This window comes from Podarcis liolepis (assembly GCF_965112155.1).
Source record: "Podarcis liolepis genome assembly, chromosome: 12".
In the NCBI taxonomy this organism is placed as follows: domain Eukaryota; kingdom Metazoa; phylum Chordata; class Lepidosauria; order Squamata; family Lacertidae; genus Podarcis; species Podarcis liolepis.
The window spans coordinates 8,244,064-8,258,768 of NC_139563.1; the positions used below are offsets into that span (position 1 = coordinate 8,244,064).

Here is a 14,705-nt window from a genome sequence, read left to right on the forward strand (position 1 = left end):
CAGCAATTCTATTTTTAAATGTTTTTTATTGTCACACACAGTTCCTCAAAAAACAGCCGTAGTTTTTCTTTTTTTTGGGGGGGGGATGGAGGAGGGATACAAAGTTGTTGTGACAGCACTAGCCAAAAGATCTTTCCCCCTTCACATCTGAAGTAGGCATCTTATTTTATCACCCCTTCCCCACTTATCTTCCCTGTCAGCTCAAACATTTTTCTCCTCAGCCCCCCGGGCCGCATCTCATGTGTTTTGAAACCATGACAAGAGAATTTGCAAGAGCAGTCCAGGGTGTGTGAAAATGCTTTCCTAACAGTAGCTTGAACATATTTGGTATGATTCATTTGTTAATTCTACAAATGGCCTCAAAAAAAAGGGGGGGGGAATGAAAGTCTTCTTTCCTGCTACAAATACAGTCAAGAGCCACCCTGAATTCCTTCGTTTGCTGCTTCTGTGGGGAAAATAAATAATAATGCCTAATGTTAATCTTCAGGCCTTTGTTTATTTACAAAATGGCATGTCCACTAAGTACAATATATTTTGCTTTAGAAATAAAATCTGGAGCTGCAAGGAGCATCGCCAAAGGTACGTACTACTATGTTATGCTGAAAACATTTCTGCTAAGTATCGTATGCATTTGCTTTGCTTAATGGAAATTATAGAAAAGTGTAACTCAAAAGATATGCTGAAAGGCACATTTCACTTCTAGTAAACCAAGGGCACAAGTGGGGAACAAGATAACCTGCCTGCAGTCCTTTGACTTCTCCCCACATCCAACCGCTGCCACCCCCAAACCTACTTCGCCGAAATAACAGAATCCAGCCCCAACGTTGACCACGAACATTTCATGCCAAGCTCCAACTAGAAGGAACCGGGCAGCATCTCATCAGGAAAAGGCGAAGCTCTTTTCACCAGTGAAGACTGACAGGCCGCAAGAGAAACCGCCCACCTCTTGTCATTTTATTTCCGATAGATTCCTAGATAATGCATTTGATAGAATTACTGGAAACGCTTCCAGGGATGGAGACCCAGTCTAGACGTTTCGGTCACCACGGAGATCAGCATCCTCCCCTGGGCAAATTCTCTCCTTAATCCCAGCCATATTGTCTGCTGGAATGGCCTGTGTGAGTCAGGACCGTCTTGGAGATGAGTTTCCCTGCCCATAATCCACACTGCTTACGGCTTGCCAGCTGGGCAAAGGAAACTCACAACGCTGTGGCCTAGCTTCAACTTTAACTGCACTGTGACCGAGCATCACATGCTAACTCTCAACAGCTTTAAGGTGGGATCAGTTGCCGGAAATTGCTGCAGGGATTCGAGGCCTTGAAGGAGCAATTTATAGAGTCATACGTCGGGTTGTGAATGTGATCTGTGCAGGGTGCACGTTCGCAACCCGCAGCGGCGTGTCTGCACATGTGCTTCTGTGCATGCGCAAAGCGCGATTTAGCACTTCTGCGCAAACGCGACCCCTGAAACCCGGAAGTAACCCGTTGCGGTACTTCCAGGTTTTGGCGGGTCCGTAACCCAAAAAAACGCAGCCTGAAGCATCTGTAACCCGAGGTATGACTGTACTGGGATAGCCACCATCATGCTCTGTGGATGCTACTGGACTCCTGACTCCCATCAGACCTTGGTTCAATGGCCAGGGGTGATGGGAGATGCATTTGAGCAATATCTGGAGCAGGCATAGGCAAACGCTGGCCCTCCATATGTTTGGGACTACAATTCCCATCATCCCTGACCGCTGGTCCTGTTAGTTAGGGATGATGAGATTTGTAGTCCCAAACATCTGGAGGGCCAGAGTTTGCCTATCCCTGATCTGGAGGGACTCAGATGTCCCCTAGCTGCCCAAAGTGGCAACCCAGCCAGACGGACAGGTTATAAGTTATAAACTATTATTATTACCCTTATATGGGAGTGACCCAGTCCCAGAGCTCAGAACCCTGGCAAAACATTAACCGGGTAGCCAAAGCAGTGCCCTCTGTTTTGTTTGACAACAATCCCCATCGTCCCCGATCACCATGGACAGCGGTCAGGGATGATGGGAGCTGGAGTCCATCAACAGATGGAAGACGTATCACTTTGGCTCTCCCCAACAGATGCCAATAAATCTGCGTCAGTAATGTGACCCTGCCTCCTTAGGTGGTGGAAAGGTGGAAAGAGGTGTTGCAGTTGTCATTTTTTTAAATAATAAAACTGTTTGCAGTGCAGCAGGAAATATAGCTTGCGGTTAGGGTAGGACAGTGATGGTGGGAACCATTTTCAGCCCAAGAGGCTGAAGGGCCAATGGTAGAAGGGCCAATGGACCTGACTCTTAACTTTTGTTATTATAGGCTACATTCCATCTGCACAAGTCAGAGGTATCTGTACACAGCTCTCCCTCCATCCAGGCAAACAAGGGGCAGATTCCAGCCAGGCAAAAGCACTTAAGGTGCAGAGCAGGGCCGGTGAGGGGTGTGCCCTGTTTGGGCTGGGGGAGGAATCCTAAGGGCCAGAGATAGAGAGAGCTGGCAGGCCACATTTGCCCCCAGAACTTGGGGTTCCCCACTCCTGGGCTGGAGCAAAAATAGGAAACAAAGGGCCAGTTAGCGTTTAGGCCACTCTGCACACTGATGAATACTACGTGAACCTTGACACAGGAAGTACCCAAATAACTATCTAGGTCAGGCACCCCCAACCTGCGGCCCTCCAGATGTTTTGGCCTACAACTCCCATGATCCCTAGCTAACAGGACCAAGTGGTTAGGGATGATGGGACTATAGTCCAAAACATCTGGAGGGCCGAAGGTTGGGGGTGCCTGATAGAGGTACTTCCTGGAGCTTCTGACTGACAGACAGAAGCTGTGCCTGAGACCCGGAGGTAAATGTTAGAGAGACAATCAGGGATTGACAAAGGGGCACAAGCAATGGCATAAAAAGGGATGGCGAGAGAAGCTTGGGTGACTCTCTTGACTTGGATCCCGGTGGAATTTCTATGGGGGACTTGCTTTGTTGCATTGCTGGTTAACCACCAAGATTGGGGCTGACAATCTAGCTACCTCCCCTAGTGGAATATAGTGTCTTTGGAAGAGTAAGAAACCTTTATTTTCGCCGATTTTTTATCTGCTTCTGCGAAGTCTGGGCAGGGGCAGGGACACACTGTGGGTGCGTCCTTGATAAAGCTTTTGTTCAGTTTTTGCAACTCAGTCGTCTTTGCTGCACCAGTTTGGTTTGGCCGGTGGATAAATCCGCAGGACTAGGGAAGTTGAACGGATAGGCTGTGGGGATACTCGCAGTTCAGGTCCTGGCAGCTCCTTAAAAAGACCATGTTTTGGCAAGCCAGCCGTCATGATTCTAATATCTAGATTGTTTCAAAAGCACACTTAGATGCAGATCACGACGATGTATTGTGACCTGGCTTGCAGTGGGCAGCCTTTAATGCTTAAGAATTACAACCGGATAGTTCTCATTGTCCAACAATATTTTGCGGCTTAGATAAGGTGCCCCTTAGTGCAGGCACCAGTATACCCACCAGTACCTCCATAAAGGTATCCATAAATATCACCTCAAAAATTCTCTTTGACCTCAGCTCCCATGTGTGCTGGCTCAGCCTCCTCTACACTGGACATGCCCCCTTAAAACATGACATTTCACTGGGTGCCAGGACTGGATGCCCACCCTGTGTGGCGTCTTCTTCCCTATTGATGGGATGGCTGGCTGGTGGTGGGGTAGGCCCCCGCCATTTTGTGACCCTGTTTTGTATTCATCTCTCTAAGAAGTGGCAGCCATTACGCCACACCACCGCAGCGGCCATCTTGTGCTATGTCACATCCCGCCCAACGGCTGCCATTTTGTGACGGGCACCCACGGCACTTTCTCGGCATTCCAAATGGGCCCACTGAGGCCTTCCTTGGTGGAAATAAGGGAGGACCAATGCTCGTGACCAGGCATAGGCAGACTCGGCCCTCCAGATGTTTTGGGACTACAACTCCCATCATCTCTAGCTAACAGGACCAGTGGTCAGGGATGATGGGAGTTGTAATCCCAAAACATCTGGAGGGCCGAGTTTGCCTATGCCTGCTCTTGACTTGGGTCTCTCGGTAGCCAGGAGTCAAAGGACCAACAAAAGGGGAAGGAAAAAAAGAGGGAAAATGATAATAAGCGTTGGCAGTGATACCCTTTGGTCCAGAGTGTTTGGGGAGCCACTAAGTTAGCCTAATGCTTGATCACACTATTAGGAAGAACAGTTTCTTCTCTCATTTTTGTGTGTTTGTGCACTCCAGTTTCCTTGATTTAGAACGGAGACAGTGAAAAACAGCCAACTGTGGGCGCAGTCGGCGTTGTTTAGAAGCAGATACAATCGCAGGACGTGGATTGGATTCAAAAACGGAACTTGAGTAGATGTTGACAGATTTACTGCTCTCTCCCCGCAGCTTGTTTTGGCTGTCAAGGTTGGCTCTCCATTTTCACACGCGGCACGCAGCGCAGGCCTAGATGCGCGTGTGCGCACGGCCACTTGTTTACAACAATAGGAGGAGCGCACGGTGCGCCAGATGGAATCCTGAAACGTCCTTCGTCACATGCGATGGAAGCAGGCACGGCACCTTCCGGGGTTTCCTATCGCTGTGGGAACAGGCTGGTTTTCAGTCGCTGCGGGCCACAGTCATCACAGGATGGGTTCTGTGCCATTCCAATCGACGACGGCGCCTTTCCACCTAAAGGCAAAGCAGAATTGTTTACTTTGATGGGTTTAAAGGTGGAATTACTACAACACTGGTGAGGACCGGTTGAAGGAGAAATTAACAGCTGACCATGAAAAACAACATGTGTTTATTGTTGTTTATATTTCGAATCAGATATATACAGGGGCACAAAAATCTTTTAAGCGCTGAGGACCTCTAAAGGACTTAATCTGGCCTTGCCAGATGTTTACGAGTTCTAGTTTCATGAGAGAGGGAGAGAAAAACAAAACTTCTCTCTATTCGCTTTTTCCATGCCCTGCTACCATCCTGTCGCCTCTCACTCGCCTTACAAAACAGAACTGTTGTTCCTGAGTTGAGAGTCAAGATTCTGCAACTGAATGAGGCGGGCAAACCCTCTCAGGAGGAGCGCTTCGGCCCAACGACGTCACATGAACCGCCATTACAATGGGAGCTCATCAGCAAACGCTTCCTGCCGGTGGCCTTCACAAAAGTGCCCCGAGGCTTGAATCAGCCTGGACCGATTGTTCTCTTAAGGACTCTTTTGACAGTCATGTTTATTTATGGCTATGACTTCAAAGGAGCTCCAGCGAGGAGCCAGAATCGTTGAAATACACTTGGGAGTTCAATGGAGAGTCAATTCTCGCTTCTAAAAGCTTTTGTAACAGCGCAGGTTTGCCGCCTTAATTGACTCGGGAGTCAGTCCGGGAATGGCAACAGCACAACTTGTTTAACTTCTTTTATGTCCTCCAAACACGTATCTGTTTTTTAAAAGACACAGAGGCCTCTCCGGGTCTCTGTTCTTCCCACTGTAAGTCCGCACACAGATGTTGTAGAAACTTGGGTCTCCCACTGTTTTGGGACTACAATTCCCATCATCCACAGCCGCTGGTCCTGCTAGCTAGGGATGATGGGAGTTGTAGTCCAAAAACAGCTGGCGACTCAAGTTTGGGAAACCCTTTTGCAGATCATGCAGCTTTTGCCTTGCGTGTTTGCTTGGTTTTTGCTTCTTCATAAGTTGTTTTAAATGTGCAAATAAATGGGATGAAGGAATCGTATGACTTCTTTGATTTCCACTACGTATTTGTAGGGTCAGACGATTATTCTGAACCTATCTTCTGATAGACAACCTAGACAGAATCTTAAAAAGCAGAGACATCACCTTGCCAACAAAGGTCTGTATAGTTAAAGCTATGGTTTTCCCAGTAGTGATGCATGGAAGTGAGAGCTGGACCATAAAGAAGGCTGATCGCCAAAGAATGGATGCTTTTGAATTATGGTGCTGGAGGAGACTCTTGAGAGTCCCATGGACTGCAAGAAGATCAAGCCTTTTCATTCTGAAGGAAATCAGCCCTGAGTGCTCACTGGAAGGACAGATCCTGAAGCTGAGGCTCAAGACTTTGGCCACCTCATAAGAAGACTCCCTGGAAAAGACCCTGATGCTGGGAAAGATTGAGGGCACAAGGAGAAGGAGACGACAGAGGACGACATGGTTGGACAGTGTTCTCGAAGCTACCAGCATGAGCTTGACCAAACTGCGGGAGGCAGTGGAAGACAGGAGCGCCTGGCGTGCTCTGGTCCATGAGGTCACGAAGAGTCGGACACGACTAAACGACTAAACAACAACAATCTTCTGATTTTGTCTGTACAGACCTTGACTAAGATGGAACAGTGGTGGCACAGAGTCACATCTCTAGCTATATATATGCCGACTTGGAAACTTTGAACCTTAGGGGCCTTATGCTGCACTTGTGTGAGGAGCCAATCTCTTTCATTGTGGCATCTCTGGAACTCCCTGCCACAATGAAAGAGATTGTTCTTTAGGTTGTAGTTCTTTAGTTTGTAGTAGCTATTAGAAAGAAAAGGAGTTATGCTTCACAGCTAGCTTCCGCGTTATTTATACTCTGCACGAGTCTGGTGCTCAGAATGCACAGTTGTGGGTCCAGTATACTGGGACCTGCTTTCCAGAATTGGAAGGTCTCTGAAGGTGCTCCAGTCACGTTGCCCAGTTGGGGCAGAACCAGTTGTTGAGCCCAGTCACTGACATTGGTTGAAAGGCGTACTGACAGATGGGAGTTGTAGTCTGACAACCTCTGGAAGGTACCAGGTTGTGGGGAGGCTGCCCTGGGATATCTCTGTGCATGAGACTCTTAGCCCCACGTTGAGCAAAAGATGCCTCCATTGCAAGAGGGCTGGACTAGAACCTTTGCATTCCAGAGATATGCATCCAAGCCAAGGGAATTCCAGGAGAGGGAGGCCTCAGAAGTTAACAAAATAAGACGGCTGCCTTAGAGATCGCGGCGAGATCAAAGTAGCAGCCTACCCTTCGGCAGAGCTAACAGAAGTTATTTCCTCTTGCTGGAGACAGTAAACAACAGGGGGATCAGGAGTGTGATATGAGCCTCTCTCTCCCTTTCTTTTTTATTCCTTGGGGCGATGGAATACATTACGGCCACATGACATTCCGGGGGGAAAAACTCCAGAAAGGCACATTCCTTTCGTCTCTCGGATCAGAACTGAGCTTCTCGCACAGGTGATGGGAGTTGCAATGCAGTCTGAGGCTGGAAGCAGCACGAGGAAGGGGTGTGGGTCGTGTCTCCCAGATTTTCATTTCATACATGTCAGAGGAGGACGACAGGAGACACCCCAGCAGTAGGGTTTGCTCTTAGGGATTTGCAACACATTTAAAAACATAGGGTATACCTAATCCACTGAAATCAATGAGCCTAAATAGTCAGGCCTACTAAATTAGTCAAAAGGGACGCGGGTGGCGCTGTGGGTTAAACCACAGAGCCTAGGACTTGCCAGTCAGAAGGCTGGTGGTTCGAATCCCTGCGACACAACACCAGAGTCGGTCACGACTGGACCTAATGGTCAGGGGCCCCTTTACTAAATTAGTCACACATCAGAGTAGGACTAGCATGGAATGCCACCCATAAAAATGACAACATCACACCATTTATGAATTCACACAAAATAACAAAATGTTTTGTTAATCCTCCATGGGTAAGGTAAAGGTAAAGGGACCCCTGACCATTAGGTCCAGTCACGGACGACTCTGGGGTTGCGGCGCTCATCTTGCTTTACTGGCCGAGGGAGCTGGGGTACAGCTTCCGGGTTATGTGGCCAGCATGACTAAGCCACTTCTGGCGAACCAGAGCAGCACACGGAAACGCCGTTTACCTTCCCACCGGAGCGGTACCTATTTATCTACTTGCACTTTGTGCTTTCGAATTGCTAGGTTGGCAGGAGCAGGGACCGAGCAACGGGAGCTCACCCAGTCGCGGGGATTTGAACCGCCGACCTTCTGATTGGCAAGCCCTAGGCTCTGTGGTTTAACCCACAGCGCCACCCGTGTCCCAAACCTCCATGGAAGGACCACACAAAACATTCATTACACAAGGATTCCCCCATTGCCATCAGATCCATGCTAGAGGAAAAACAGTGCCTGTTGAATTTCTGGCTGTCATGCAACTGTTAAAAGCACAGGAGCCCTGCCAAGAGAAAAATAGTCCCTTGTAGAGGAGTGGAGAGAGTTGGTGTGTCATCTGCACATGAACTGTGATGGCTGAATATTTGGGTAACATATCAGATAAGTTTTTGGATGTTCTGAAGAGGAACCCCAATTGGCTGCTGGTCGCATTAAAGGTAAAGGTAAAGGTAAAGAGACCCCTGACCATTAGGTCCAGTCGTGACCGACTCTCGGGTTGCGGCGCTCATCTTGCTTTATTGGCCGAGGGAGCCAACGTACAGCTTCCGGGTCATGTGCCCAGCATGACTAAGCCGCTTCTGGCAAACCAGAGCAGTGCACGGAAACGCTGTTTACCTTCCCGCTGGAGCGGTACCTATTTATCTACTTGCACTTTGAAGTGCTTTCAAACTGCTAGGTTGGCAGGAGCAAGGACTGAGCAACAGGAGCTCCCCGTCGTGGGGATTCAAACCGCCAACCTTCTGATCAGCAAGTCCTAGGCTCTGTGGTTTAACCCACAGCGCCACCCACGTCCCTCTGGTCACATTATCTCTGGCCAAACAAGTTAGCCAGGTTTTTGAAGCATTTAAAAAAAACCTTGAATCTGTTTGAACAGAGATTCCAGCAGGAAAAAGATAAATACATAAACGAAAGTGTGTGTTTGCAGACAACAGTTATTTTATCTAACCTTCTGAAAATCCACCACCTGGAAATTATAAAAGTGTAAGGAAAAGAGAGTCTAAGGGAGGAAGGGGACAATTAGGCAGGTGTATTAGCAACAAAACAGGTTGTGATGTTTGAACAAAGGCTTTAATGGCAGCTGAAAAGACTCCTCACGTTCTCTGAAAATCGCACATAGGCTGCAGATAACGCCTTTTGCTAAGCAGCATGCAATTTAGCCGGCATTGTTGGGAGACGTAGAACCAAGAGATGCCACCTGCATTTTCGGCCTGCAAGACTTCCCAACTACCATCTGACTATGAAGTCATACCAAAAGGACTAATTGGCTGCAAGCACGTATCTGGCACTGAAGACATGCAACTCGCTTGAAAAAATATGAACATGACAGAATAATGGAAGAGAAGATGATTAAGAAGAGTTTGGATTTGATATCCTGCTTTTCACTCCCTTTAAGGAGTCTCAAAGCAGCTAACGTTCTCCTTTCCCTTCCTCCCCCACAACAAACACTCTGTGAGGTGAGTGAGGCTGAGAGACTTCAGTGAAGTGTGACTAGCCCAAGGTCACCCAGCATGTGGAGGAGCGGGGAAGCGAACCCGGTGCACCAGATTACGAATCTACCACTCTTAATCACTACACCACACTGGCTGGATTTCACCTACTTGGTCCGAATGCAGTGTTCCAGCGGTGGGATGAGGTCATTATCCTTTCCTTCGATGTAAGGCTGTGAGGTATCTACAGGGGGAAAATCAGGCATCCATTAATGTTGCATGTGAGTGGATCAAGCATACTTAACGGCTGCACGATTACTTTGTTATATTATGTTTGGATACCTGTGCAGAAATAAGTCTTTTGCTTTACAGCCAAATTTCTTTAGGCCCAGTGTTTTGGTCAAGACCACACCCAGTCTTAACCTGAGGAAAGGCTGACCCAAATCATCCTTCAGTCTCATCTTACTTAGGCTGATGATTTTTTTGGTTGCATCCTTGCCTGTGCACCAGGATATGTGCAAATTTATCGCTTTCTTGTTTCTATTTCCATTGTCTTTTCGTTAGAATAATGCACATTTTCCTGGCGGTGCTATGGGACCTCTTAAACTTGACTTAGCTTGGGGTTCCAGCATGTCTTTTTTTTTGGTATAATTTTTATTAAATTTTCTGTTTTACAATTTGGAATATTCATTTAAACAACCTTAAAACGTCAGTGACTTCTCTTCTTCTCCTTCCATGGTTCATTTTGCATATCATAAATCCCTGCCTATTTTACATAAACAAAACCATTCAGTATTCCATTATTACATCCATCAAAACTTGTTTACACTGTTGAATTTATCTTAATGCTGCCGACGTTATCAAGTGTACACAATTTCCCCCATATAATAAATAAACATGTTTCAATTTCCTTTATTCTTGTTCTTCTTGTTCTCTTATTCTATATGTTAGGTCTGCAAGTTGCACATATTCCATCAGTTTAAGTTGCCAACCCTCTTTAGTTGGGACCTCATTCGTTTTCCATTTTTGGGCTAACAAAACATGGGTCGCAGTAGTGGCATACATAGGGGGGTAAAGGGACCCCTGACCATTAGGTCCAGTCGTGACCGACTCTGGGGTTGCGGCGTTCATCTCGCTTTATTGGCCGAGGGAGCCGGCGTAAAGCTTCCGGGTCATGTGGCCAGCATGACTAAGCCGCTTCTGGCGAACCAGAGAAGCGCACGGAAACGCCGTTTACCTTCCCGCCTGTTTATCTACTTGCACTTTGATGTGCTTTCGAACTGCTAGGTTGGCATGAGCAGGGACCGAGCAACGGGAGCTCACCCTGTCACGAGGATTTGAACCGCCGATCTTCTGATTGGCAAGTCCTAGGCTCTGTGGTTTAACCCACAGCGCCACCCGCATCCCTTTTAGTGGCATACATAAACAACCTTTTTTGACACCTGGGAATTTCCACCTGAATTATCTCCAACAAAAAGAACTCTGTGTGTGTTTTTTGAAAAGTACAGTGGTGCCTCGCAAGACGAAAAGAATCCGTTCTGTGATTCTCTTCGTCTAGCAGTTTTTTTCGTCTTGCGAAGCAAGCCCATTGACGGATTAGCGGATTAGCGCTATTAGCGCTATTAGAGGCTTTTAGAGGCTTTTAGCGGCTTATCTGCTGATCGGATCAGCTGATAAGCGGCTTAGCGACTTAGAAAAAGGGGGGGGGGGAGGAGAAAAAAACCAGCAGGAACCTGCAAGACATTTTTGTCTTGCGAAGCAAGCCCATAGGAGATTCGTTTTGCGAAGCACCTCCAAAACGGAAAACTCTTTCGTCTAGCGAATTTTCCGTCTTGAGAGGCATTCGTCTTGCGGGGCACCACTGTACTTGGTTCCAGCATGTCTGAATCTGGCCCTGTTGCTGTGTTCTAAAAGGAATTTCCCCTTTCCTATCTTCGGGCTGGAGAAATCTGATTGTCCCTTTGACAGAGGAACTGGGTGTAGAAAAAGCAGGGGTGGGATTCACCCCCCCCCTCTGCAGGACATGGGCCTTGGGGGCAACATTTTGGGGGCGCCTTTGTTGAGCGTGACCAGAGGCAAAAGCAAGCAGAGCAGCAACTGCGACCCCTGAAATGCAGGCATCTTTCGCCCAACACGGGACTCGAACCCGCAACCCTATGATTCAGAGTCTCATGCTCTACCGACTGAGCTATCAAGGCAGAGGTTTCTAGACATAAACATCTCTCCATCACCCAGGTAAGCAAGTGGCAGCTTCAGAATTCAAAGACTTATCCCAGCCAGGCAAAAGCATTCTGTCTCTATAAAACCCTTCTCTCTTTTTCCAGGTGGAGCTTTAATTTCCTTGGTCAGTTTTCCTGAAAGTGCTGTAGCCCAACATTTTGGGGACATATGCAAATGTTAATAATAATAATAATTTATTTATACCCTGCCCTCCCCAGCCAAGACCGGGCTCAGGGTGGCTAACACCAGGTATAAAAACAATTGATTAAAATACCACTTAAAGATTCATCATGCTAATTGTTGTGCAAAGGGTGGGTGGATTTTTATCAGGATCATGGCTGGGGAGGGAAGGGTTAAGCATCCCCTCCCTGTGTGGTTGAAGTACGGAAAAGTATCGCACCCTCTGGCCAGGCAGGGAACTGGGACTTTTTAAAATAAAAGCCAGACGGTTCTGCCAGCCACGAAACTGAAGCACCATCTATTTGGGCCATAAATTCGGGCCACTTCTGGCAATATGATAAAGGGAGAAAGAGGCAGGCAGGGCCAAGCCGTGGGGGGGGGGGTGGCAAATGCTTTTGGAAACCAGAAGGGAGGTGGGGGAGAATTTCAGAGCTCAGCACCAAATTCCACTCCCCTGCGGCTTCGTTTTCCCGTCGGCTGAACGACATCTCTCTGTTTCACAACACCCACTGCCTCTCTCCCCTGCCGTTCCTCTATGAATAGAAGCCCACAGCTCTGGAGCTACTGGCAGCCGGGGTTGCCAGGATGGTTAGACGCGTGGGTGCATTTGGAATGAAAACAAAGAGTTTTCCTCCGTTCAAACTGCGACGCGACAATACGCCGAAGAACAAGGGCTGGAAAAGTTTGAGCCTTGCAGGTACCCTGGCAGCAGGCTGGGGGTGAAAAATGTAAAAAAAAGCCAGAGTTATGAAGGCGTCTAAAGTGAAACTTAGTACATGAACCACAGCTGCAGGAAGTCAACAGGAAGCAGCTTTTCTCAAGCTACGGACTACAATTCCCATCATCCATGACCACTGGGCTGGGGATGATGGGAGTTGTAGTCAACCACATGCAGGGACTCAAGTCTGGGAGTCTGGGATGGTAAATAAGGAGAGTTGACAGATGCCACCATGAAACTGCATCTGTTTTGAATGGTGATCCAGAAATAGGATTTTGCAAATTTCAAGACAGTGAGACTGAGCAACGCAATGTGGGAAGACTTTAAGCTAGGGGTTGCCAACTGTTTTCTCAATAGCCCCTGCTGCTGTCCTTGTAGCAGCAGGTTGATGTGCAAGAATTAAGCAGGTGAGGCTCATTCAACAATTTAATCTGCTTTTCATGTGGACTGGGATGATGTAAGGGAGCGAGTCCTTCAAACCAGAACTGAAGACCAGGATCAAATCATGGTTTGAAAAGTTGTCTTAAACCATAGTTTGCTGGCTCAAATGTAAAAGCAAACTGTGGTTTGATCAAACTTATTCAGCTGGGCATGCCAAGAGGGAAGAGAAGGGGAGGAATGGAGCTCACAGAACTTGTCCTTGCCTTCCAAAACATGGTTTGGAAAATCAGGGATGAGACGTCTGAAGGCACCCTAAGTCTCTTCATGAAATGCATGATTAAAAATCACACACACACCCCAGTTTCAATCTTTTTTTTGTCTCCCTACCGACGGTTAGACGGATCTCGTCTTGCTGATTGGCTAAGCCGTCGTAGTAATAGAGGTCAAACCGCCTCTCGGTTTTCCAGTCCGCGAGCAGATCCTTCCGCAAGCAGAAGAGCACGCTGAAATGGCTTTCGCTGCACACAACCCAGATTGGGAACTTGGGGGTCTTCAGGTAACAGCCAACCTGAGCAAAGAGGAGGGGGGGAAAGTGCACACATTTAGGACAAGGTTATATTTTCACAACTGGATAATGCCCGGAGGCTCTTTCAATCTTATTTTCACTGTGGAAGACCACAAGCATTTTAAGAAGTGGGAGGAAAGTCCCTTCAAATGTCGTTTCTGTTTCCTAGCAAAAAATCACAATCATGATGATTTATTTATATTCCACTCATCTGACTGCATTGCCCCAGCCACTCGGGGTGGCTTCCAGCAAATTATTTTGCTAGGTGAGAACGTTCCTCTTCAACGTGATACTCTACAGCCTTTTAAATGTGTCTGTGGGAAGGAGGGCGTTACTGTTTTGCTGTTTTGCTTCACTTATCTACTGGTTTTTATTCCGTGAAGCGCCCTGAGATCTTATGATGAAGGGCAGTTTATAAATCTAATAAAATAATAATAATAAAACCACAGTAAAACATCACACGTTAAAAACTCCCCTAAACAGGGCTGCCTTCTGATGTCTTCTAAAAGGCAGATAGTTGTTTATTTGCTTTTCTTTTTTTAAAAAAACTTTTTTTATTCAAAATTAAAACAAAACATATTATCCAGAAACTTATCATCCTTACTCCCCCCACATTTTTCCTCCCTCCCCCCACCCTCCCACACAAAACCCACCCATCCCCACCCCCGACTTCCCTCAGTTCCAGTCTTTGATTTCTCTAAAAATGCTGTTTTCTGCATGTTACACAGTTGTATAGATCCTCAAACTATTTAGCTGATTATTATCAATAAAAACTTTGTGAATGTTTATTCAAAGCCAGCCAAGGAGTTCAGTTCGCTTTGTTGCGTCTTCAAATACTTCAAAGGGTTCCCATTCATCTTTAAAGTCACAGTTATCCTTGTCCCGTAGCTTATATGTCAGTTTTGCCAGTTCTGCATAGTCCATCAATTTTTCTTGCCATGATTCTTTAGTTGGGGTTTCTTCAGTCTTCCATCCTTGTGGTATTGAAACTCTCGTGGCTGTTGTCACATACATGAAGTTGTTTATTTCCTTGACATCTGGTGGGAGGGCGTTCCACAGGGAGGGCGCCACAACCGAGAAGGCCCTCTGCTTGCTTTCCTGTAACTTCGCTTCTCGCAGGGAGGGAACCGCCAGGAGACCCTTGGAGCTGGACCTCAGTGTCCGGGCTGAACGATGGGGGTGGAGATTCTCCTTCAGGTCTACTGGGCCAAGGCCATTTAGGGCTTTCAAGGTCAGCACCAACGTTTTGAATTGTGCTTGGAAATGTAGCAGCTTAATTCCATACTGCTGATGTGACATTTGAAAGCCTAGGCGTTGTTGGCAAGGCCAGT

At 47.2% G+C, this 14,705-nt stretch overlaps 1 protein-coding gene across 2 annotated transcripts in view; it reads right to left on the reverse strand.

The window, feature by feature from the left end:
* Positions 1 to 476: 476 nt before the first annotated feature.
* MINDY4 (MINDY lysine 48 deubiquitinase 4) overlaps positions 477 to 14,705 on the reverse strand; it is an 89,743-nt gene continuing 75,514 nt past the window's right edge. The window contains exons 16-18 of one of the 2 annotated variants that reach the window (XM_083466837.1): positions 13,197 to 13,377; positions 9,482 to 9,554; positions 477 to 3,286 (exon numbers count right to left, since the gene is read on the reverse strand). In XM_083466837.1, coding sequence (XP_083322963.1) covers positions 3,229 to 3,286; positions 9,482 to 9,554; positions 13,197 to 13,377 — 312 coding nt within the window. In that variant the 3' untranslated portion in view covers positions 477 to 3,228. Of the gene's footprint in view, positions 3,287 to 4,365; positions 4,688 to 9,481; positions 9,555 to 13,196; positions 13,378 to 14,705 lie in introns of those variants that run through there. The other variant, XM_083466838.1, reaches the window with a different exon arrangement.